This window comes from Aethalodelphis obliquidens, unplaced genomic scaffold (genome assembly GCF_003676395.1).
Source record: "Aethalodelphis obliquidens isolate GAN/ISIS:26980383/991018 unplaced genomic scaffold, ASM367639v1 scaffold60, whole genome shotgun sequence".
NCBI classification, from domain to species: domain Eukaryota; kingdom Metazoa; phylum Chordata; class Mammalia; order Artiodactyla; family Delphinidae; genus Aethalodelphis; species Aethalodelphis obliquidens.
The window spans coordinates 2859148-2883771 of record NW_020838004.1 but is presented as its reverse complement, the minus strand read 5'-3'; the positions used below and the strand labels follow the sequence as shown (position 1 = coordinate 2883771).

General features: G+C 37.0%; 1 protein-coding gene across 4 annotated transcripts in view; it reads left to right on the top strand.

Moving 5' to 3' along the window:
- Positions 1 to 2893: 2893 nt before the first annotated feature.
- The window catches only part of SLC36A4 (solute carrier family 36 member 4), a 46151-nt gene continuing 24420 nt past the window's right edge, over positions 2894 to 24624 (top strand). Inside the window, exons 1-6 of one of the 4 annotated variants that reach the window (XM_027087847.1) lie at positions 2894 to 3217; positions 14016 to 14139; positions 15295 to 15385; positions 16840 to 16928; positions 17953 to 18048; positions 20103 to 20187. In XM_027087847.1, coding sequence (XP_026943648.1) covers positions 3166 to 3217; positions 14016 to 14139; positions 15295 to 15385; positions 16840 to 16928; positions 17953 to 18048; positions 20103 to 20187 — 537 coding nt within the window. In that variant the 5' untranslated portion in view covers positions 2894 to 3165. Of the gene's footprint in view, positions 3218 to 14011; positions 14140 to 15288; positions 15386 to 16839; positions 16929 to 17952; positions 18049 to 20102; positions 20188 to 24624 lie in introns of those variants that run through there. The other 3 variants (XM_027087848.1, XM_027087846.1, XM_027087849.1) reach the window with 3 other exon arrangements.

The following is a 24624-nucleotide window of genomic DNA, read 5'->3' as shown; positions in this document are numbered from 1 at the left end:
GTCATCTGTAATCATTTCATCAGTACCTACCACATATATGACTTTGTTCACCCCTCACTTTACCAGTCTGGGGTGAGAACCTGATCTAAGTTGATCTAATCACAATTCTTTCCTGAGAAATTTAAAAACTGAAACTGAAAAAAAAAGAAACTAGTGTCTTTCTGGACACCTGAACTGTAAACTATAGAAATTGCGAGGGTTTAGGAACCATGTTTCCTGCCAGGTAAACCTTAGAAGCAGAGGACCTCTGCAGCAAAACACTGCACAGATATACAAGCAGGTGCACAGAGAAAAGCAATGGCAGGAGAAGGAGACAGAGTCTCAGAGGCAGCAAAATCAGCTGTTCCTGACCCCAGTCAAATCTCTGTCCTGGGGATCTCAGTAGAAGTCCCCCTTTGTCTTAAGTTAGTTTAGGCTGGTCCCTCTCTCTAGTACAATAAAAAACTCCTAATTAATATGTTCAGTTTACTTGATGCTTTCTGTGAACTAGGCAATGGACTAATGTTCTAAATACTTTATCTCATTAAATCTTCACAACAAACTGTGAGGTTGGAAATATTATTTTACACATGAAGAAACTTTTGAGATCTAACTACTGTATAAAAGATGCTATCTAGATGTTCCACAGGTGTCTCAAATCAACATGTCTGAAACACAGCTGTTTCTCCATCTGTGAAATGGTGAAGGCTATTTTCGCAGCCTGAACTGCTTTTCTCCCTACATACATCTAACTCCTTCTAATCTTGAGGTGTCAGCTTAAATGTTCTCCGAGAAGACTGTCCTGCCTACTCAATCTGAAGTAGTTTCTCCAGTAGCACCCTATTACTATTTTCTTCACCAACACTGTAATTACATAGTTAATATTTTGTTTAGTTCTTTTCTTTTGCATCCTCCTATACTAGACTATGAACTCCAGTTCATACCAATATTCTTTGCCATTACAGACCCTGCATCTAGCATAGTCCCTGGCACAGGGGAGGTGCTCCATAAATGTGTTTGGATAAATTAAAGCTTTCTAAATATTTCCCTTCATGTATCCATGAGGCTATATTCAACAACTTTCAACACCTATTTACTGAACCACTGATACATGCAGGGCACTCTGCTAGGCCTTTTGAGACACAGACAAGGATACAGCTTCTCTCCTGCAGGCATTCACAGTATAGCATAAGACTCGGACAGGGAAATAATTATAATGCACAGGGAGAGATGTTACAACAGAGATATGAACAAAGTATGGTAGTTACAAAGGAGGAAGTAATTGACATATGATCCAGGAAGTTAAAGTGAGGAAAAGAAAGAAAGGAATCGCCAGGGTTCAAATAGTCAGATTCTTTATAATGCCTTTATTCTAATATAGCTTTTCCCTATACCCTCTTCCAATTTACAAGATCTGGAGCAGAAGTCACAGTAAATACCTTCTCAAGTAGTGCAATATGAAACCATATAATTGTCTTGAATTTTACGGCCATCCCTATCACTTGGATTATCTCCATATCAGTCTGTAAAAACACTGAGCCTGGCTGCCTGCCTCGGCCCAGGCCTCCATTACAGGTCAGACCTTTTTCCCTTCCACACTGCCAGATCTGCTTTTCCTGATGCTGAGATTAGAGGACAATGGCTTTTGATCCCTTTTAACACTCAAAGGATAATGTTGCTCTTTCAAGACACTGTCCCAAGTGTTCTCACTACAATGGGTGGTTTCTTGGACAGTTACCTATCCGATGCCTGTCTTCTCTCCCACTGATCTGTAACTAGGTACCCCACCCCGATACGGCTTAGGGACTATTCCTCTAGTTATGATCCACCACGATAGAGTTCTTTTTTCTCTATCTCCCCTACATCTTTGTTAAGTGTCAGGAACATTTTACAGAAAACCTTTCTTTGGGGTTTGCAAATGTATGTTTGTGAATGACTGGGGTTGATTTAAGGAAAACAAAGGGTTTTGGCAAACCACTAGTAAAAGTCACAAAAGATGCAACAGGAGGAAAGGTACAGATATTATGTAACTGCGTACTTTTTAAATCTTAGCATTTTAAATATTTATCACTATCACCATGTAGTTATATCAGTGATCCTAGAAATCAGACACACACACCCCCCCCATCAAAACAACAACAACAAACCAACTTTCCTCAGAAGACCCTACTGAAATAGAACGGACAAAAAGAAAAAGTCTTATGTCCTGGCTTTAAAGAACTATGAAATGAAAAAAAAAAAAAAGAGCAATTTCAAAATTAAAGCGCTTTCATTCTGTCCAAAAGCCGGCTTCAGATGTACCCACCTGAGGGGCCAGCTGCATATTGTAAGCCCCAGCTCTGGCTGCAGACAGAATTCCATCTTTGCCATTTACTACTTTATTATCCTTGGACAGGTTACTTAGCTCTGTGCGTTTAGTTCCCACATCTGTAAAATGGATATACACATTAGAATTATCGCACAGGCTTGTCATCTGAATTAAATAAGACAATGCATGTACAGTGCTTAAGAATATCTGACACTGCATCAGTATAATTACTCTTAACCTTAATTTCCTTTCAACACTGCGGCTAACGTCAAGTATCTGAAGGGCACTGAAAAATCCTTAAAGTGAAACTATCTGACTAAATGAAACGCTACTTGAGGGCACCCTCTATCTCTAAATAGAGGCATAGAGACAGAAAAACAACTAGTCAGAACTCCAACATGGATGGGGCAAATTCCCTCCTACTTTGCATTCTTCAAGGTGCCTTGCAGAATGCTAAAGCCTTGCAAGTATATGGCGTCCTGGAATTTGAGCTCGTGGTCATCTGTAAAGACACCCTCCCCACCCTCATCCCCACCAGGGAGCTATAGGCCTGGGTCTCCGCCGGCTCTAAGTTACTACCCCCAGTTATCTCCAAAACGTCCCTCCTCTCCCGTTACCCTGCCCTCCTGCAGCCGGACCTCCTCTCACTCGGGTCTTCTACCACGAGCGCTGCTCACTGGCCGCAACCCAACGCCCCAGGAAGGCTCCTCGAGCCCCGGCGCCTCGGCCGGGCCGGGCCGCCCCACTGCGCATGCTCCCCGCCGAGCGGGTGCGGTGCGCCGGGCCGGGCGCGGTTCCCGCTCAGCCGGGAAGGCCTTAGCCACGCAGCGGCAGGAGCGCGCGTCCCGGGGCGACGGCGTCCTGGAGACCCCCGAGAGATGGAAGCTGCGGCGCCGGCGGCGGCCGAGGCGGCTGGGCACGAAGAGCTCGGTGGGTGCTGGGCGCGGGCGGGGGCGCTGGCCGACGTGGCGCAGGGATGCGCGTCCGCGGGAAGCGCCGAGGCCCCGAGCCCGCGCTCGGCCTCGGCCGGGGGTCTGGGGGCGGTGCGGGCGCCCGCGCGGCCGCCCACCCTGCCCCACGCGTCAGGGTTCGCGTTTCCTGTCCCTAGACAGGGAGAAACGCGGAGTGGCTTTCCGGTCGTTGTTGGGGTTTCTTGGGGGTCAGGGTTCTTGGGGTTGGGGGTCTGGCGTAGGTTTGAACGTAAAACCATCAAAGCAGACCTCCCTGGGACATTTGGTTTGAGCCGAGGCTTAGGAGGTGACTGACCTCCGAGTCAGCACCTGCACAGGAACGAGTTGTCCGATATGAGAGCTGGGTCAGGCGAAAAGCTAGGCCCTACAGAGGGCGTCAAAATGTACGTGTGTGTGTTTGTGTGCGCGCGCGCCAGCGCGCGCTGACGGTTGTCGTGCGCTGGTGTACGTTTCAAAGGCAATGCAGAGCCTTCGCAGACTCTGTTTTTTTCCAACGATGCTTTAAGGAAGTTGCCATGGTTTGGCCTTTCAGACACGGCAGCCCTGTTCAGAGTCCCTGGTGAATCCTTAATTTACCGTCTGCCACCCCAGGAGTGGCGAGTGGGACGTGCTGACCAGACTGAGATACGACGTGTAGTTGGCTCACTTGGCAGAGTTTGTTTGCCTGCTTTCCTCTGGTGTCTTGTCTCCTTGGCGACAGGGAATGCGAAACTTTGTTTATGGTTTCCCGCTGTCAAAAGTAAAACAAAAATAGAGATCGAGGTAGTAATAATATTGTTCCTCCCAGTTAGATGCATTGTATTAGGAATATTTGTAATTCGCTGCTAAATGATTAAAAAAGAAGTTGAGCTTTAAAGAAATACTTTATTATAGTAACAGATTGCTGTCCTGTAATAATGTGCAGGGCACTTTGCAGTTGATTTCTTTCAAGTCACAGTAATGGTAGAAATAAACGTAACATGTTATTGAATGTTTGCTGTGTCGAGCAGTGTAAGTGCTTTACATATGTTTTGTTTCCTTTAATCCTCACAACAATGGGGAGGTAGGTGCAATTATTATCCCTGTTTTATAGATAGAATAATTTTAAGCTCATTAATGGCAGTACCCAGATAGGAATCCAGGTTTATCTGTTTTAAATTCGAGGTGGGAATTTACCAGAACTCCAACATGGATGGGGCAAATTCCCTCCTACTTTGCATTCTTCAAGGTGCCTTGCAGAATGCTAAAGGTGGGAAAATGTGCATTCTCATGCATTGCTGGTAAAAGCAGTATAATATACTTATCCTTAAAAATGCACACATCGTTTGACTCAGCATTTCTACTTCTAGAAATATTTCCCAAGGAAATAAGTCATGTAACATATCAATAGATGTTCATTACGTTATTTATAAATGTGAAAAGCTGGTGACTATCTAAATGTCCAATTAAAGGAAATTGTTTAGGTAAATTGTGATATAGCCATATAGTCATATACTGAATAGCCCTTTAAAGTCATGTGGGAAGATGTTCGCCATATGTATTTTTACTAACTGAAAAAGTTTTCTAAATTATTTTAATTTTTTAAAGTTATGTCTCTTCATTAATTCAACACATATTTGTGGAGCTTCTCCTATGTGCTAGGCACTGCTTTAGGCATTTGGGATACAACTGTGATACATTTGTGAACAACACAGATCAAGATTCCTGCTCTCATGGAACTTATATTCTAGTAAGAGGAAGCAGACAATGAACAGTAAAGACAATTATCAGTTAATTTAAAGTACATTAGGCTAAAAGTGCTATGGAAAAAAGAGCAGAGTAAGGGAAATCCGGAGAGAGCGTGGGAGTTAGGCAGTTTATAGCATTTTATAAAGTAGTCAGAATGGGCCTTATTGAATAGGTGGGACTTGAGCAAAGGCTTGGAAGAGGTGAGGGAATTAGTCAAGTGGATATCTGAGGAAAGACTCTTCTAGGCAGAAAGAACAGCTGGAGTAAAGACAGAAGTAGTGAGGAGGGCAAGGAGGCTGAAGCAGAATGATCAAGGTGGTGATGAGGCCAGATTATGTAGGACAGCGGTCCCCAACCTTTTTGGCACCAGGGACTGGTTTCGTGGAAGACAGTTTTTCCACCCGGTGAGTGCGGGGGGTGGGATGGGGGGATGGTTCAGGCAGTAACGGGAGTGATGGGGAGCGGCATATGAAGCGTTGCTTGCTCACCTGCCGCTCAACTCCTGCTGTGCGGCCTGGTTCCTAACAGGCCGTGGACCGGTACCGGTCCACAGCCTGGGGGTTGGAGGCCTCTGATGTAGGGTCTTGCAGTTCCATGTGAAGCCTTTGGCTTTTGCTCTGAGAGAATGGGGAGCCAATGCAGGGTTTCAGCAGAGGAGAGACATGATCTGACTTAAATTCTAAAAGGATCATACTGTGTGAAGAGTGCACTGTACGGGGCTAAAGTAGAAGCAGGGTATTTCAGCAATTCAGGAGACAGGTGTACATGTCCTTCACAGCAGTAGTGGTAGCAGCAGTGGGAGTGGAGAGAAATGGTTAGACTCTGGATATATATTTAAAGTAGAATGAGAATGATTTCCTAACAGATTAGATGAGGGGTGAGAGTGAGACAGAGACAAGGATAACTCCAGGGACCTGAGTGTCTAGAAGAATGAAATTGCCATCAGATGAGATGTTGTGGTTGTTGTACAATACGTCTACAGATTCTCTGATGTTTCTGTCGTCAAGAGGAGGAACTTAATTTCCTTCCTTTTGAGTGTGGGCTGTATTTAGTAACTTGCTTCTATTGAATAGATTATGGTGGAAGTGATGATGTTTGACTTCAAAGCTAGGTCCTAAAAGGCATTGTGCCAGGCTCTCGTTTTTGGATTAGTTACTTGGGGAGAGGCAGCTGCCATGTTGCAAGGATAAGCAATTGTAAGGAAGGGCCCACATGGCCTAGAACTGAGGCATCCTGATGGCAGCGATAAGTTGTTATACAGTAATCCATAGCCAGTTGAGATGGGTTAAGCCAGGAAGAGCAGGTTTGGTGGTGAAGATGAGGAGTTCAGTTTGGGGCATGCTGAGTTTGAAATGTCTATTAGATATGAAAGTGTAAATGTCGAGTAGGCAGGTGGATTTATGTCTAGAGTTAGGGAGATGTCTCGGCTGGAGATATGAATTTGGAAGTCATCATCATGAAGATAATATTTAAAGCCATGGGACTGAATGAAAATATACTGGAGTGAGTGTATGTGTTTGTGTATACTCTAAAATGTTGCCAGCAGTAGTTTCTAGGTGATGAGGTCATTTTATTTTCAAAAATGTTGCTTATCTTTATATTTTCTGATTTTCTACAATGACCAAATATTATTTAATTTAAAAAAGAATTTAAAAAATGGGGTGTCTGTGTGAAAAGCACTGGTAGAGTTCTTAAGATACAGGTTCCCTTAAGGTCTGCACATTATTTCAAAGAGGATGGGGACCTCTGGAAGGTGAGTGAGTGAAGCTTCATCTCCCACTCCCCATCGCTTGAATTACCGCCTGAACCATCGCTGCACCCTCCCCCTCCCAGTCAGTGGAAAAATTGTCTTCCATGAAACCGGTCGCTGGTGCCAAAAAGGTTGGGGATCACTGCTGTAGTGAATTTAGCAGTTTCCTGATTGTTGCACATTTAGGTTGTTTCCAAATTTTCAGTATAGTGGGTTTTTTTGTTTTTTTGTTTTTTTTTGCAGTACGCGGCCCTCTCACTGTTGTGGCCTCTCCCGTTGCGGAGCACAGGCTCCGGACGCGCAGGCCCGGCGACCATGGCTCACGGGCCCAGCCGCTCCGCGGCATGTGGGATCTTCCTGGACCGGGGCACGAACCCGTGTCCCCTGCATCGGCAGGAGGACTCTCAACCACTGCGCCACCAGGGAAGCCCCAGTATAGTGTTTTGATTAAGATCTTTGTGCAGAAATCCTTTTCTCCATATACTGGATTTGCAGAAGTGGAATTACTCGGTGAAAAGGATAAACATTTTAAAGGTTTCAATACATATTGCTAAATGAATGTGATTTTTCTCTATTCTGACAACAGGTGGAAATTTAGGTTGATTTTAGGTTAGAAAATTCAGGTTGAAACAATTGCCTGGGCAACATAAGAGAGCATAAAAAGCACTGCCTAAGAATGTTCCAATTGTATGCACCATTAATGTATACATATGGTGTATAATGTATGGTTTATAATATTGAATGAAGCTAGTACTTCTTATTCATTTATATTTTTCTATTTGTAAATAGAAATAATTTTGTCTAGGTAGCTTGATATATATTGATTAATAATTTATTTTATAAGGCATTGTTAATTCTTTTTTTTTAAACTGAAATATAGTTGCTGTACAGTATTAAATAAGTTATAGGTGTACTACAGTATTAAATAAGTTATAGGTGTACAATATAGTGATTCACAATTTTTAAAGATTATATTCCACTTATAGTTACTATAATATATTGGCTATATTCCCCACATTGTACAATATATCCTTGTAGCTTATTTTATACCTAATAGTTTGTACCTCTTAACTCCCTACTTCTTTATTGCCCCTCCTCCCTTCCATCTCCCCACTGGTAGCCACTAGTTTGTCCTCCATATCTGTGGGTTTGCTTCTTTTTTTGTTATATTCACCAGTTTGTTGTATTTTTTAGATTCCACATATAAGTGATATCATACAGTATTTACATTTCTCTGTCTGACTTATTTCATTTAGCATAATGACTTCCAAGTCCATCCATGTTGTTGCAAATAGAATGAAATAGCAAAATTTCATTCTTGTTTATGGCTGAGCAGTATTCCATTGTGCAATCTACAAATTCAGTGCAATCGCTTTGAAAATACCAATGACGTTTTTCACAGAACTAGAACAATTACATTTAAAATTTGTGTGGAAACACAAAAGACCCCAAATAGCCAAAACAGTCTGGATAAAAAAGAACAAAGCTGGAGGAATCACAGTTCCCGACTTCAGATTATACCACAAAGCTACAGTAATTAAAATGGTATGGTACTGGCACTAGAGCAGATACAGATCAATGGAACAGAAAGAGAGCCCAGAAATAAATCCACACACTTATGGACAATTAATCTGTGACAAAGGAGGCAAGAATATACAATGGAGAAAAGATAGTCTCTTCAATAAGTGGTGCTGGGAAAACTGGATAGCTGCGTGTAAAAGAATGAAATCAGAACATTCTCTAACACCATATAAAGCATTGTTAATTCTTGACTATAGTAATCACAAGCATTTTTCAGAGCTGTCCAATTCAATATTTGGCCAAAGGCAAGACATTGGCAAGTAATAGACTTTATGTGTAATGTAAGTTGGATTTTGTAATTTTTAATTACTTTGCATGAGTATTCCTGTTTTATTTCATATGTTCTTACCTCTGTTAAAGCTTATCCAATGTTAGGTTTTTAAGTATTTGTCTCCTTCACTAGTCTCAATTTCCTTCTGTCTGGCATAACATATTTTGTCTGTATGCATACTCAGTATTATAGCACCATTTGTAGCGCATAAGTGCTCAGAATTATTAATTATTAGTAGTAAATGAATTAAATTCATGTCAGATTTATATTTTAAAATCCTGTAAAACAAATTTTTTTTCTAATATTTCATTATGTAGGAAGGGGAAGAAAACTAATATTTATTGATTACTTATTATGTGCCAAGGATGAGGCTCTATGCTTCATATATATTATCCCATTTCACTGTCACAAAACCCCCGTGAGGTAGAAATTACTACTCTCATTTTCTACATGAAAAGATAGGCCCAGAGGAATCCTGGGTAAAATATAAATCAGATCATGTCATGCCTCTGCACAAAACTTTACTTTTGTCCAGCATGGTAGCCTTTAGCCATATGTGTATCTGATCTGAAATATGGTTTGTCTGAATTAAAATATGCTGTAATTGTAAAATACACTCTAGATTTCTAAGACTTAGTATGAAAAATAGAATGTAAAATATCTTGTTAATAATTTTTATATTGATTACATTATCATTGAAATGATAATATTTTGGATATATTGGGTTAAATAAAATGTTATTAAAATTAATTTTACTTGTTGCTTTTTTGCCTTTTGCTTTTTGATAACAGCCACCCTACCATGTATGAAGTGACATTTCATTGTGATTTTGATTTGCATTTCATGATGATTAGTGATATTGAGCATCTTTTCTGTTGGCCATTTGTATGTCTTCTTTGGAGAAGTGTCTGTTCAAATCTTTAGCCAATTTATTAATCAGGTTATTAGGTTCTCTTTTTATTTGTTTTTGTTTTTCTTGCTCTTTAGTTGAAGGAGTTCCTTATGTACTTTGGAAATTAACCCCTTATCAGATATATGGTTTGCAAATACATTCTCCCATTCCTTAGATTGACTTTTCACTCTGTTGATTGTTTCCTTTGCTGTGCAGAAGCTTTTTAGTTTGATGTAGTCCCACTTACCTGTTTTTGCTTTAGTTAACTGTACTTTTGGTGACATATTCATGAAATCATTGCCAAAACCAATATCTAAACCTTTCCTCCTATGTTTTCTTGTAGAAGTTTTACAGTTTCAAGTTTACATGTAAGTTTTTAATCCATTTTGAGTTGATTTTTGTGTATGGTATAAGATAAAAATCCAATTTCATTCTTTTGTATGTGGATACCCAGTATTCTGAGCACCATTTGTTGAAAACACTGTCTTTTCCACATTGTGTATTCTTGGCACCCTTGTTGAAGATCAGTTGCATAGACTGATTTCTGGGCTCTCTATTCTGTTCTGTTGGTCTGTATGTCTGTCATTATGCCAATATCATAATGCTTTAATTACAGAAGACCTTAAATATCCCAAAGAATTCTGAAAAAGAACAAAGCTGATCACACTTCCTGATTTCAAAATATATTACAAAGCTAAAGAATCTTTCAGTATCTTAAAGCATAACTTTACTCTTGTGAAAAACTGTTGTGCTGAGTTCCAAATAGCACTGGGATAATGGCAGCTGCCTAAATCCTAATCTCTTCACATATCCTCCCCCAAAACCTGTTAATTCAACAAGGAGCACAAGTAAACACATTCATGAAATTATTCTTATAGCATTAATAGGAGACCAAGGATACCACAAACTTCAAATAATCTGTAAATAGAAAAATAAACAAAATTTCAAACAGAGCTCCTGTCACTGCTGCAAATATGGAGAATGGAGGAGTCGTCTTTAGAATCTCTGTGGAAAAGAGGAAGGGGAGCAGGAGGCTTGGAAGAAGCACAGTGAAAATCTCCCTTAGAAAGAGAAAATCTAAACTAAAGTGTTAAAAGTCTAAACAGAGGTCAGGTCGGGGAGTTGGTAATTCACAGGGAAGGAACACAGGGTATTCCTGTATTCCAGGAATACAGGGAAGGAATTTGAACATTAGCAGGAATAGAGGAGGCAGCCTTAGCAAAACATTGCCTCTGGAGGAGAAGGAGATAAAAAGCAGTGGAAATGCCCCTCAGATCCGTGGAAGTAAAGAGAAGAAGGAAAGTAACGGGGGAAATTGAAGATTCTGCAGAAATGGAAAAGAACCAGAAGACATGCCAGTTACTCCCTATGACCCCTGATAACTCAACATCATCCATTAAATAAACTAAACTTCACTGTACTAACAGAAGGAAATACTGTCAAACTAGGATCACTGTCAATGAAATGCCTAGCAATAGGAGAAATCATAAATAAAGAATAAATTACAAGGTGCCTAAGGGAAATATTGAAATGAAAATTTAAGTCATTGAATTTCAAAGAAGAATTTAAATGAGGTAAAGAAAGACAGTAAAAGGGTTCTAGAGAAAGTAGTTGAAATGGAAGACAGACAACAAAGATCCAGCATGTAATTGGAATCTCTAAAAAAGAAAACCAAAATATTTGAACCAAACAAATGCTTAAAGATATAATCCAAGAAAATTTTCCAGAAGTAAAGAAAACCTAAATCTGTATATCAAACAGACCTACTTTGTACCCTTTTGACTCAGACTGCTCAACCCTAAGACATATAATAAAACCATTAGACTTTTAAAACAAGGGAAGATTCCTCAGGACCTCAAGCGAAAAGAACAAATTATGTAATGGCTGAGAAAATTAGTCTGACATAAGACTTCTCAAGAATAGCATACAAGGTAAAGTAAGAGTAGAGCAGCATTTTCCAAGAAACTCAAGGGTAGAAAGTATGAGCCAAGGATGTTCTGTCTAGCTGTCCTTCATATCAAGGCTATAGAATATAGTTTAAAACATACAAAAATTCAGGGAATACTGAGCTCATGAGTCCTTCCTGAGCAATCTACTAGAGCAGTGGTTCTCAGAGTGTAGTCCCCAGACCAGCAACATCAGAGTCCCCTGGGACCTTGTTAAAAATGTATATTCTCAGGTCCACCTCAGACCTGCTAAAATCAGAAGCTTTGGCATGGAGTATATCAATTTGTGTTTAAGCAAGCCCTGCAGGTGGTTCTGATGCACATTCTACAGGAGAATGAACTTCTTCCAGCAAAGGGATGATGGAGGAAACTTTGGCAGAGGACTGATCACAAGCATTTAACACATTGATTGTAGATTTAAGTCTAAGACATGAGTGGCGACATGATTGAACAACAGTATGTAAAGCATTTTGTAAATTGCCAAAGTAGATAGAAAGAATACAACTGAAAGATGAGAGAATAAGAGACACAGAAAGGCAAAAGTAGAATTAGACCATTAATTGTTGTATAGGTGGAAGTCAGAGGACACCATTTAAAACTGATAAACAAGATAGTAAAAGAATAAGAATGGGCTTCCCTGGTGGCGCAGTGGTTGAGAGTCCGCTAGCCGATGCAGGGGACACGGGTTCGTGCCCCGGTCCGGGAAGATCCCACATGCCACGGAGCGGCTGGGCCCGTGAGCCATGGCCGCTGAACCTGCGCGTCCGGAGCCTGTGCTCTGCAACGGGAGAGGCCACAACAGTGAGAGGCCTGCATACCGCAAAAAAAAAAAAAAAAAAGAATAAGAAAAAAAGAGGATTAAGGGCACCATAAAAGATAAAATGGCAAAGGTAGCTAGTAGAATAGCTCAACTAAATGCAATACATGATCCAAAAAAAAATTACTAAGAGAACCTTATTAGTACAGTTGATGAAACTGGAAAATAGAATGTAGATTAAGTAAAAGTATTGATCAATATTAAACTACTTGAACTTGATTACTGTGAATATTCAGGAAAATATTCTTGTTCATAGGGAATACATGCTAGTGATAGGGTAAAATGGCATGATATATGTAATGTACTCTCAAATAGTTAATAACAAGTGATAAACATTTGAGAGAGAAAAAGAAAACATGGCAAAATGTTAAAATTTATTGAGCCTGTAAAGGGTACATGGGAGGGTTTTTTGTACTATTCATGCAAATTTAATGTAAGTTTGAAATTATTACAAAATAAGTTTTAAAAAGTTATGTCAATCAGTCATTTCCAACTAAATCATTTAGGTTACCCCAATTCCCTGTTACGTAGGTTTATTGTATGTATTTGAATGGAACAAACTTTCACTTCTTTAAAATATCCTATACTTCAGACCTTACTAATGCATATCAGTCATCTCAATAAATTTGAATTTAGTGAATTTTACGAGAACAAGACGGACAGTGATGACTAGTGTTATCTTTCTCCTCAGAAGGAGCAAAATCATGCTAAAAATTGCTAGATATAAGAATAGATTGTGGTACTAAAATTTTAAGATTGGAATGGCTTTATAATTTTCTTAAAGCATTTAAAATTATGCTTGCCAGCAATTCCACTCCTGGGTATATGTACAAAAAAACCCAAAACACTAATTTGAAAAGCTACATGCACCCCAATGTGCACAACAGCATTATTTACAATAGCCAAGATATGGAAGCAACCTAAGTGTTTATGAACAGATGGGTGGATAAAGAAGATGTGGTATGTATGCACAATGGGATACTACTCAGCCATAAAAAAGAATGAAATTTTGCCATATGCAACAACACGTTGGGACTTGGAAGGTATTATGTCAGACAGACAAATACTGTATGATATCACTTATGTGGAATCTAAAAAATACAACAAACTAGTGAGTATAACAAAAAAGCAGACTCATGGGTATGGAGAACAAACTAGTGGATGCCAGTGGGGAGAAGGAAGCGGGGAGGGGCAATATAGGGGTAGGGGATTATGAGGTACAAATTATTAGATATAAAATAAGCTACAAGGATATATTGTACAACATGGGGAATATAACCAATATTTTATAACTATAAATGGAGTATACCCTTTAAAAATTGTGAACCACTATACATACACCTGTAACATATAATATTATACAACTCTACTTCAGTTAAAAAGTTTTTTTTAATTTTTAAGAATAAAAATAAATAAAAATATGATTACCATTTATGTACTCAGTATGATTTGAATCTAACAAGAGATGGAAGTTCATTTTATTATTTCTTCACATTTTTCACCCTGTAATTCTATCATCATTTACTATAAACCTCAGGTAGACAAAACAGAAAACATTTTGCATTGAATACTTATGCTTTTCACTTTGCACTGCTTAGTCCAAACCAAATATCCAGCAAATGAGTCTAGTTGTTTCTTTCTAAATACGGTAGAACTCAAAAGTATTAATGTGAATTAACTTAGGGTGGAAATAGTAAAGATGCGTACAAATGGCATGTCCTATTAAAACTGTTATTTATACCAGCTTTAAGCCAAGTTTTAAAATGGTAGTGAAGCACTTTTTCTTTTTAAAGATATGGATATAATGAGACCCTTAATAAATGAGCAAAACTTTGATGGGACATCAGATGAAGAACATGAGCAAGAGCTCCTGCCTGTTCAGAAGCGTTACCAGCTTGATGGTCAAGAGGGTATTTCGTAAGTGTTAAGGTTAAATGTCATTTTCTCTTTTCACTCAGTGTATATTTTGTAATCATCTGCTATGGACCAGGCACTTAAGTAGATACTACAGAAGACACAAAGATGAATAAGATACGGTTCTCACCCTCAAGGCGTTTATAGTCTATTTGGGAAGGAAGAAATACATCTAAATTACAGAGCCGTGTGTAGGAATTACTAAAATGATGATATGTATCAAATGCTATGGATCTTGAAAGAAGGGAGATCAGATTGAGAGGAAGAGAAATTTTAAGAGAAGGGGCTTCTGAAATGGTTAGGAGTTAGACCGTGGGAAGTAGGTAGTAAACACTTCTTTATGTTGAGTGAACAAAGTCATGGTCCCAGGGAAGCAGTGGAACATTTTTTAAACTTTTTTTGTTATTTTGTCATCATGAATAGATTTGAATAAGGTATTATTCTAATAGTGATTTAACAGTTAAGCAAAGTAACATTTTAATTGATCAAAAAAGAATAAAGTAAAAAAATTTTTAGGCAAGCATTTTTGTTTCATAAGTTAAAAATTTGTGCTATTCTTCCTAGTTTAATTTGTTTTTTCTTGGTCAAGAGACCTCCTTCAAATGCCTCTTGGAAACTTTTCTTAGGTGAAATCCCTTGGGAGTTCATGTTGTCTGAAAGTTAATTAGTATTTATCTTACCTGATGATACACATAATTTTAGAAATTGTATGTTTTTTCTTTTAATTAACTTCCTCTGAGGTTGATAATCATAGATCAGCTATGTTTAATATCATGATTACATAGATAGTGCAACAAATTGCTGTTTTACCAGCTTAGCTGTATATAGTCTTCAACATTGTTCTGAATATCATAGCAGCAAAGAATCTTATGAGAAAATTACCTTTTCTTTATTACTTTAATAAATACAAAAATACTTTCACTTAAATAACTCATTTAATCTCCATAGTAACCCTCTGTATTCCACTTTTAAGTAGCAAAGATAGGACTTGAACCAAATATAACTTTTGGCTCATTCAACTTCTGGTTGAATGGAAATGTTAATTTGATTCCTTGCCTAGATTAATTTTTAGTTCCCTTCTAATGCTAAAACCATGGTCATGTGATTTTAATAGCTTTTGTTCTAAAATGTTTAAATCTTACAACTTTTACTTTTCAGATTTGTACAAACTCTTATGCATCTTCTTAAGGGAAATATTGGAACTGGTCTTTTAGGACTTCCACTGGCAATAAAAAATGCAGGCATAGTGGTAAGACTCATCTTTGTAATCTCTAGTTAAAATACGGTTATCAGTCTTAATTTACAGCAAAAATTACAAGTTAACATCTGACCTAGTCAAATATAACCTGGTCAGGTGACAACTAGATAATCATTTAGCTGTTGCTGATAAAATTTTGTGAACTGTGATAATAATATCTAAAAATGAGAGTTAATTACTCCTTTCATTTCTACTTAATTACTTATTTATAATATTTGACAGAAAGATCCTAAATCACTATTTGATTTTTCCGGGTATGGTTATATCTTATTATTCTTTTGGATTTTCAGGAATTTAAGTAATATGTTCATATCAACAAACATTTATAGAGTATTTGTATTGGTGAAATTTTATAGTTTTTTAGATTCCAAATAAAATATGTAGTTTTCAGACTTAAAGAATAATAGTTAAGAAAAGGAATAATAATATCTTTTTTTGTTGTTTGTTTTTGTTTTTTTGCGGTACGTGGGCCTCTCACTGCTGTGGCCTCTCCCATTGCGGAGCACAGGCTCCGGACGTGCAGGCTCAGCGGCCATGGCTTATGGGCCCAGCCGCTCTGCGGCATGTGAGATCTTCTCGGACCGGGGCACGAACCCGCGTCCCCTGCATTGGCAGGTGGACTCTCAACCACTGCGCCACCAGGGAAGCCCCTAGGAATAACAATATCTTTTGAAAACAAATATTCAAAGTTTTGTTAGAACCAATTATTGTAATTATAGAGAATCCTGATAGGGGAGAATTCACTTATGAAGTAGTGAAATTATATTTAACTTTTTTTAACTGACCAGTTTTCTTAACAACAGTTGTAACTATCATCTTTCTCTGCATTGGACTTTGTCCACCCTGATTTAGAGAAACTTTAAAATTTCTGATTATAAAAATAAACTTTGGCAACACTTTGTCTGTCTCTCAATAATCAGGCATCATTTTAATTTTAGTAAATAAGTACTTGAAAATTTTTATGTACCACTTTTTCAAATAATTATTTTCTAGGCACAGTTTCTCACACGTAATTCTCAACAAGCAATCTATGGAAGAAGTAGATTGCCCACAATGCCAGATGATACAGTGCTTTTTAATCATTTAGATAATGATTCATAGTTGCATATACTTATAATGGTGAGACACTGATAGTCACAGATTTGCCATCCGATGTTAAGTATGATGTTGTATTCTATTCTACTTTGTTGCATACCTATACTCTACATTCATAGCTTTGGATAGCCAAGTCGATAAAATGGAATCATATGTGGTTGTCTTAAATATTACTAAATTCTTTCTGTATCAGGTTCACTAATTTCCCTTATGCAAATGACTCTTTAATCATTTTGTCTAACAAATATTTACTCACTGCAAATTAGTAGTCTGTTGTCTCATTGTTTATAAGGTAACTTGATTTTTATTAAACTGAAATATTTAAATATTATAAAATGTTTCCCTCACAGCTTGGACCAATCAGCCTTGTGTTTATAGGAATTATTTCTGTTCACTGTATGCACATTTTGGTACGTTGCAGTCACTTTCTATGTCAGAGGTAAATGTGGATTTGTCAAGTCTATTTAATTTATTTTAAATCTATATATTTATTTAAAGTATCAGATAGTCTTATATTTCTACTGTGCTTTGCGACTAGAAGTTGTATTTCCTATAATCTGTAACATAGACAAGTCTAGGATAATGAATATGGGAAAACGTAGGATTTCATATGATTGCAATCTAGTCAGAATATATATACTTCTTTTAAAAGAAGTGAAATAGAATGGTTTCTTTTATTTAGTGTAAGTGAAAAAACTCAGGGAAGTTATATGGGGAAAGTGGAGGCAGCAGGGCTACTTTTAGTTAAAGAATAATGGTCTTTAATTTGTTAGTAATTTCATTTTGGGTGTAATGCCTTTGCTGCTCTTTGCTGATATGTGGGTTGGTAGATAGTCAATGAAACAATATTTTGTTTTCTTTATTTTTGCATCATAAAATGATTCTATTGGATAGTGAACCAACTTTTTAAAAAAACGAGTATTGTCTATTCTGATAAACTAACATTCTAATCTTAACTCTTTTTTGTTGTTGCTAAATGTTCTTAAAACTTCGGGCACGTCATTTATGATCTTTAAATAACAATATATACTTAAAAAAATAGGAGAGACAATATGGCTATTTTGATGATTAAATAGGGTAGTTTGTGTAACAATATATTATAAAGCCCTGTACAGATGTATTAAATAATGCCGTTCTAAGAATGGAATAATTTAAGCTTGAACAGTGCAGTTGATGTTTTTAGATAATTGAAACATTTAAATCAGTGAAACACAAATACTACGTTATATGAATGCAACAAATACATAAACTTTAACAGTGGATAAAAACTAATATACCGGTAAGAAGGGTATATAAAAATTTTTAATTTCATGAGATAACTTTAGAAGTATGCAGATCTCAAAATTTCAAAAACTCCTCTGTCAGTGTATAGCCCATTTATCTGATGTTCTTTTCAAGAAATGGATTTATGGACCAATTAAAAATTTTTCTTTTTCATATGCATGTATGTCATTAAATTTCAGGTTTAAAAGGTCAACATTAGGGTATAGTGACACTGTGAGTTTTGCTATGGAAGTAAGTCCTTGGAGTTGTCTGCAGAAGCAAGCAGCATGGGGACGGTAAGTACTTGCTATGTTATTAGTAATTATTTTAAGTATTAATAATATTTAAACTTACATTAATTTTAAGTATTTCAACCTGGCAAGATACATTAACAAAAGTGTGATAAAGTTGGGAGGAAACAATATTTAGAGTTAGACAGACTTGGATTCAAATCTCAACTCTACCATCTTACAAATTTATGACCTGGGTCAAAGTATTTTTATTTTGTTTTAGTTTTTCACTATCAAATGAGTAATCCTGTGAAGTATTATTATGGTAGTCTAAATAAAATGATATTTATAAAGCACCTAGCTAACCTCTGGTATAATCATGATCAATAATTAAGTAAAGGAAAAAGAGCAAGAGAAATGTTGCTATCTCTATTTCAAATAAAATTGTGGTGTTTAGCTACATGTTCTTAAGACATCCATAGTATGTATTTTAGCATAATCTTGTTTTTATTTTTGTATTGTTTAAATGTAACTTTATTATTGGTGGACATGGCTAATCAAAATCAGGGAAATACAGGACTGGAAAATAAGCACAGGCAATTCACAACATGCTGGCTATGGTACAAATGATACATGCGGTGGAAATTAAAAGAAGGAAAAGAGCAGTGTTAGTAGAGTAGTTTATGGTTCAATATGGCCTTTCTGGGGATTTTCAGGACGTTAGATGTGTTTATGAGCTGCTCAGAGTTCACAGCCTGATATGCTGTGTAGGAGAAGGAAGAAAACAGAGCCTAATGCCCTAGGGATTTGCCCCCAGAACCCTGTCTTCTTCCTTCTTTGCCCCCAGTCTATAGGCAACTTTGTCTATTTTTTTCTATCAAAAAGAATGGCTTTCAGATAGAAGTGGCTGGAATGATTGTTGGTAAGGATACTAAAATCAAAGGTGGATGAAGAGATCTTAAGGGAATACCTTATATGTAATTCATCAGTGAGAAGAAACTTGAATTCATTTCAAGGTACCAAAATTACTAACTAAATGAGATCCCTGAAGAACGATAGAGAACTAGAGAGTTATGGCAAGAATGAAGATGGGCACGGGCGCTTCAAGTTTCAAATGGGAGGAGGAGGGTCTGTAGATTTTTTAGACTAGGTTGCTTGACAGCTTGACATTAATGGTCAAACAAGAGACTATAACGAATTAGTAAATGCAAGCTCTTGTGTCACTAATTGTTCCCAGAACAATAGGGAAAGGTATGGGCTGTATACTAATAACATGTAGGCCGACTTTTGATTATAATAATACCCAAATAAAGCTCATTTGACCGGTGATTCCCCTTTCCTACTCCCATGTGCTGTTTTATGTAGCTGGAATTTTTTAGAGTATCTAAAAGAATATTAACAGAGCTAAGCTCCTGGAGAGGTCTCTGGTGGAATGACTTAGGGCCATGCCTCCAGTCCTCTCCCATTCCTGTTCTTATTAGTGATTTGGATAGTAGGGAATATGTTCATCCTGTTTGCTGGGAAATACACTGGGTTGGTCTGAAAAAGATCTTGAGAAGTAGGAGAGATGGGCTTAAACTAACTGATGAAATGTTTTCATGAAATCATTTTATAGACAGATACTCTTTTTTTTTTTTTCTTTTTTGCGGTACGTGGGCCTCTCCCTGCTGTGGCCTCTCCCGTTGCGGAGCACAGGCTCCGGACGTGCAGGCTCAGCGGCCATGGCTCATGGGCCCAGCCGCTCGGCGGCATGTGGGATCTTCCCGGACCAGGTCACGAACCCGCGTCCCCGGCATTGGCAGGCGGACTCTCAACCACTGCACCACCAGGGAAGCCCTAGACAGATACTCTTAAACTGTTGAATTTCAGAAGGAAATGATGGGAAAATATGGGCTTTTAACTTATGTAACATATTTTTGCTTAATAATAATTCTAGTGATAAACAGATCATAAATACGTGCTCTTTGTAGAAAATAAATGCTTTAAGCCTATTTCTTATTGTAATGAAGTAAAAAGAATAAATACTATTATGAAATGTTTTAAAATAGTTAAAAAGAGAAAAAATACATCGACATCTTAGCAGCTCTTATTAATACTTATTTGTGGGTATCTCTTTTCAGGAGTGTGGTTGATTTTTTTCTGGTGATAACACAGCTGGGATTCTGTAGTGTTTATATTGTCTTCTTAGCTGAAAATGTGAAACAAGTAAGTATTTTTCTCCAGTTTTTGAAATCATTTTCTTCTGATGCCATGGTTATGGCATCATATTTCCTCTGAGTAAGCTGTGGTTGAATATGAAAATGTGTTTCTTTCATAAATCATGTATCTTTCTAGATTTTCCTTTATTCGTTTTTTTTTTTGCAAGTTGGATTCTGCTATAATTGAATTTTACGTTTCTTGCTATTATATCAATAATGCTTGTTCTTTCAGATCAAAACAGGCATAATTTACTGATTCTTGGCTATTTGGAATTTAGACCTCAAAAGCAGATACACGGATGTTTTGGTAGCATATTTTTTACATTGATATTTTATAAAAAAGTATATAAGGCATTAGCCAGCAGCCTAAAAAGTGAAGTTAAAAAGTGGGCATTATTAAAATCTCATAATTATTGCCATTGTCTAAAAAGATACTGTGTCCAGAAATGTACAGTAGTTCTCTCCATATTATAAAGGTTTGTTTTAAGAGTGGTTTGCAGTCTTGGTAGAGACTGTCAATTTGAACAAACATGCAAAGCACTGAAATAAAAAAGCTCCCCTATCAGAATAATGCCAAAGCACATTTCTTTATGTGCTTTAACTGGTAGTTGGCCTATTATTCCTACTTCACCCTCTGCTCTTCTTTATTTTAATCAATAACATTTATTAGTATACACAAGTGCATGGTGCAGTAGTAGGCATTATATATAGTAATATGTAGAACTTCTCATAAGTATTTTAATGCAGAATATGTGTTCTACAGAATCTATATATCTAAGCATATATTTGACTCATTTTTCTAAGTTATAAACTGCTTCGTTTTATATTTAGACCAAGATTTGGCAACATTTTTATAAAGGGCCATAATAAGTATTTTCTGTTTTGCAGGCCATATGATCTCTGTCTCAACTCAGCCATAGACAACAATACATTAGATATGGCTGTATTCCAATAAAATTTTATTTGCAAAAATAGGTGGTAGAATGGGTTTGGTCTGCAGGCCAAAGTTTAATAAAACCACCAGCTTAGGTTTTTAATGTTGGAAAGGGTCACTGAGTCTTTCTCTTATAAATAAGAGAGTTGATGGTTTTATCAGCACGACTCATTATAGATGATGTGCCTTTGGGTTTACAAGTATTTAGTTCCACAAGTCACATATTTTTAGGGCTGCTAACTAAGTTAAGAGGCTGTTTATTGGCAAGATAGACATACCATCTTAGCAGTCATTTACATAGAATACAGTGGAAATGGTGCCTTTCTAGGGTTGTGCAGCATGGTAGTACTATATCTTTTCTATCATCTCCTAAGAGAGCTACCAACAAGCTTGATTTAAAGTTATAAATAATGCTAATAATGCCTTATAATATTATATTTATAAGCTATGATATATATCCTTTAATTTTTTACAACTACTCTGTAATATAAATTCTATGCTCATTTTATGAATGAGGAAACCTAGCCTCACAGAGCATGAGCAGTGTCCCCTAGGTCATGTGAATTGGGCAGAAACTTAGGTGCCTGACATAGCTGCCACACAGTATATTAATTGTTCATCACTGGGCAGGACATTGTCTGATTTTATTTGTGTGTATGTGTGTGACATAGACTGTGTTAAGTACATAAAATAAATATAAGCTTAGGATTGGTGACTTTCTCCTGTGAAATGATATCAGATGCTTCCAAAGTTGAATGGAAGAATTTAACTCATTTGCACATATCCTAAGAAGACCAGGTAGAAAAAGTGACTCTCTGGAAAGTAAGGAGAAGCTTGCTGTAGATAGATGAAAGATCTTTTGAGGCATGAAGAGCAACATGGAAAAAGACATTCAGTCAGACTTGAGACTTGAAAAGCTGATTTTGCAACGCTGAGCACCTCACCTCTGCAGAGCAGACAGATGGTCATTGAAACAGCATCATCAGAGATTTTCCCTCTCTGCAGAGGTGTTCTCACACTTGATAGCAATCTCCAATAAAAGACACATGGTTTGATTAAACCTTACCATTTGCTACTACTTTTACAGTTAAAATTTGTAAGATTTTTACCTCCTTAATCTACATAAAATTAAAGGTTCAGTATTTCATCGAATCGAAGAATTAAGAGTTTAGTTCGCATACAAACGTGTACATCTCCTGCTTTGTAACTGTCACATGGCTGTTCTTGATCCCGTTAAGCCACTGTGGACAATCGACAGGGGGAAAAGAACTGTGGTGCTTCCAGTGATTCTAGTCCGTGGTGGTTATAGTAGCTCCTCTCTGTTCTCACTCTAAGATACTCAAGAAAATGTCAGGTAGACAAAGTAGTGTATGTGAGCATGAAGAGTTGGGAAGGGATTTTACATTCAGAGGAAAAAAAATGTTGTGATACCAAAGACCATGGACTTTAGAGTCAGAAGACCTGAATTCAAATCCGTGCTCTCAGTTTTAACTCACACATTGGGTAAGACCCTCTTGTGCCTCGTCAAGCCTCGGTTTCCTTATTTGTAAAATGGGAACGGTAGCAGAATCTCCCCATGTTCCTCATAAATTTATTGTGAGGCTCAGCTGACAAAAGGTTTGCAAAAGCCTTTATAAAATGCATTATGCATTTTATATGCAGTATGCAAATGTAACGTATTGTGTCTTTAATTCTACATTTTAGCTTTGCTGAAGAACATAATCTGCCTTTGGAATTTTAACCATTAAATTACTGAATTGAAAAGTTAATAAATAGTAGAATTTAGTAAATTTGAGATCTCAATGGAAACAACTGAATTTAGTAATTTTATTTTATAATATTTATTTCAGTGTTTTGCATTTTGGTAAACATGTGAGATCATAGGAAGTCCTATTAGATAGCCAGTCTCTGTCTCTAGAGGGCACCAAAGGATTCAAATGTTTACCTGAATCTTGCTCTGGGTATGTATCTACATTTTTATTTTACTTTATTTTTTAATCTTGAGAATTTTTATAATCATCTTTCTGCCAAAGAATACTAATTATTATGAGAGATTTGTGGTAGAATTGATTTCAAATTCCCAAGCACCTAAAGACTCAAACAGTCCTTTCTAAAATTGGTTATATAACTGCTTTTCTCTTACCAGGTATCCTTGTTAGAGCTTAACTTTGATCATTATCTAATCTGATTATTGGACGTACTTCTTTGATACAGAAGTATTTGGCTGTAAATAATTTGATTACAGAGGAAATTGGGTCAACAAATAAAATACATTCTTAAAAGCCAAGTAATGTGAATTATCAAATTTGCTTCTATTTCAAATTATAGAAAATAAAATTAAAAGTTTTAATGGGCAATTACAATATAAATGAGAGCTATGCATTTCTTAAATGGTACATGGTGTAACCTGAGAGTTTGTTAGTCCTGTGTGAGTTATAAATTGCCAATATAACTTAAAACTAGTAGATATATTCCCTGCAGTTTAAGATGATATGTACATTTGTAGTGACACTAAACATTGCTTATTGTGGATAAGTGTAAAATTAAACACTTAAATTATTATTCATATCAGGATTTTGTTCTGTACTTCTGACTTTTTGGCCTTTTGTTACTGTATTTAAGGAGAGAGAGAGAGAGATGTCAAGGTGGAGGCCAGGTGGCTACTTGGGCAGGGCCCCTCTTTAAGGATTGCAGCATTTTGGTCAGGTAAACATGTACCTGTCACAAGCTAGATTCTGGGATCTCAGGCCTGGGTTTGAATCCTAGAACCAGGACTTACTGGCTTGATATTATATGGGGTGTTTTTTTTTTTTTTTTACCCTCCCTAAACCTCAGTTTCCTCAGCTATAAATTGATAATACTACCACCCACCTCAGAGTGTTGTTTTGAGGATTAAATGAGATGTTGTATAACATTTAGTTCAGTACCTGACACATAGAAAGTACTCAGAAAATACTTGCTGTTATTACTATAGGGTCTGGTTCTTAAGAATTTATGTATCCAGAGACTTGATAAGTCTTTGCGTTCCATTGTGTTCAAAGAAGGATACAGTATTTGGGGCAAATAGATTTTCACGGGAATTTATATTATAGTTTGATCTGCCTGTGCTGTGAGTTTTAAAGATTATTTTTAAAGTCCTCTATAATTTCATTTCTATTTTTGTAAGTTGGATTATGTGATTAATTGAATCAAGGACAATTTTTAATAAATGGAGCCTATAATCATTGAATCTCTTTTGAAAGTTGAATATAGTTTTATAGACGTGGCTGAATAAATTTTGAGGCAAAGTTGACTTATCTTGTAGAAGTTTTTTGCTCTAATAAAAATCTATTTAGTGTCTAGCATGCATGAAGATAGTTGATTTTTAACAAATATTTATTGACAGTGATGATAATTCATCAGCAGTTGCCTTATAAAATACCTTTAAAGTTAGGCTCTGATTTCTAAATTTAATTTTGAGTACTGTACATTTCTAAGAGGTACTTAGAGATTGTTTCTTACTTTGAAAAA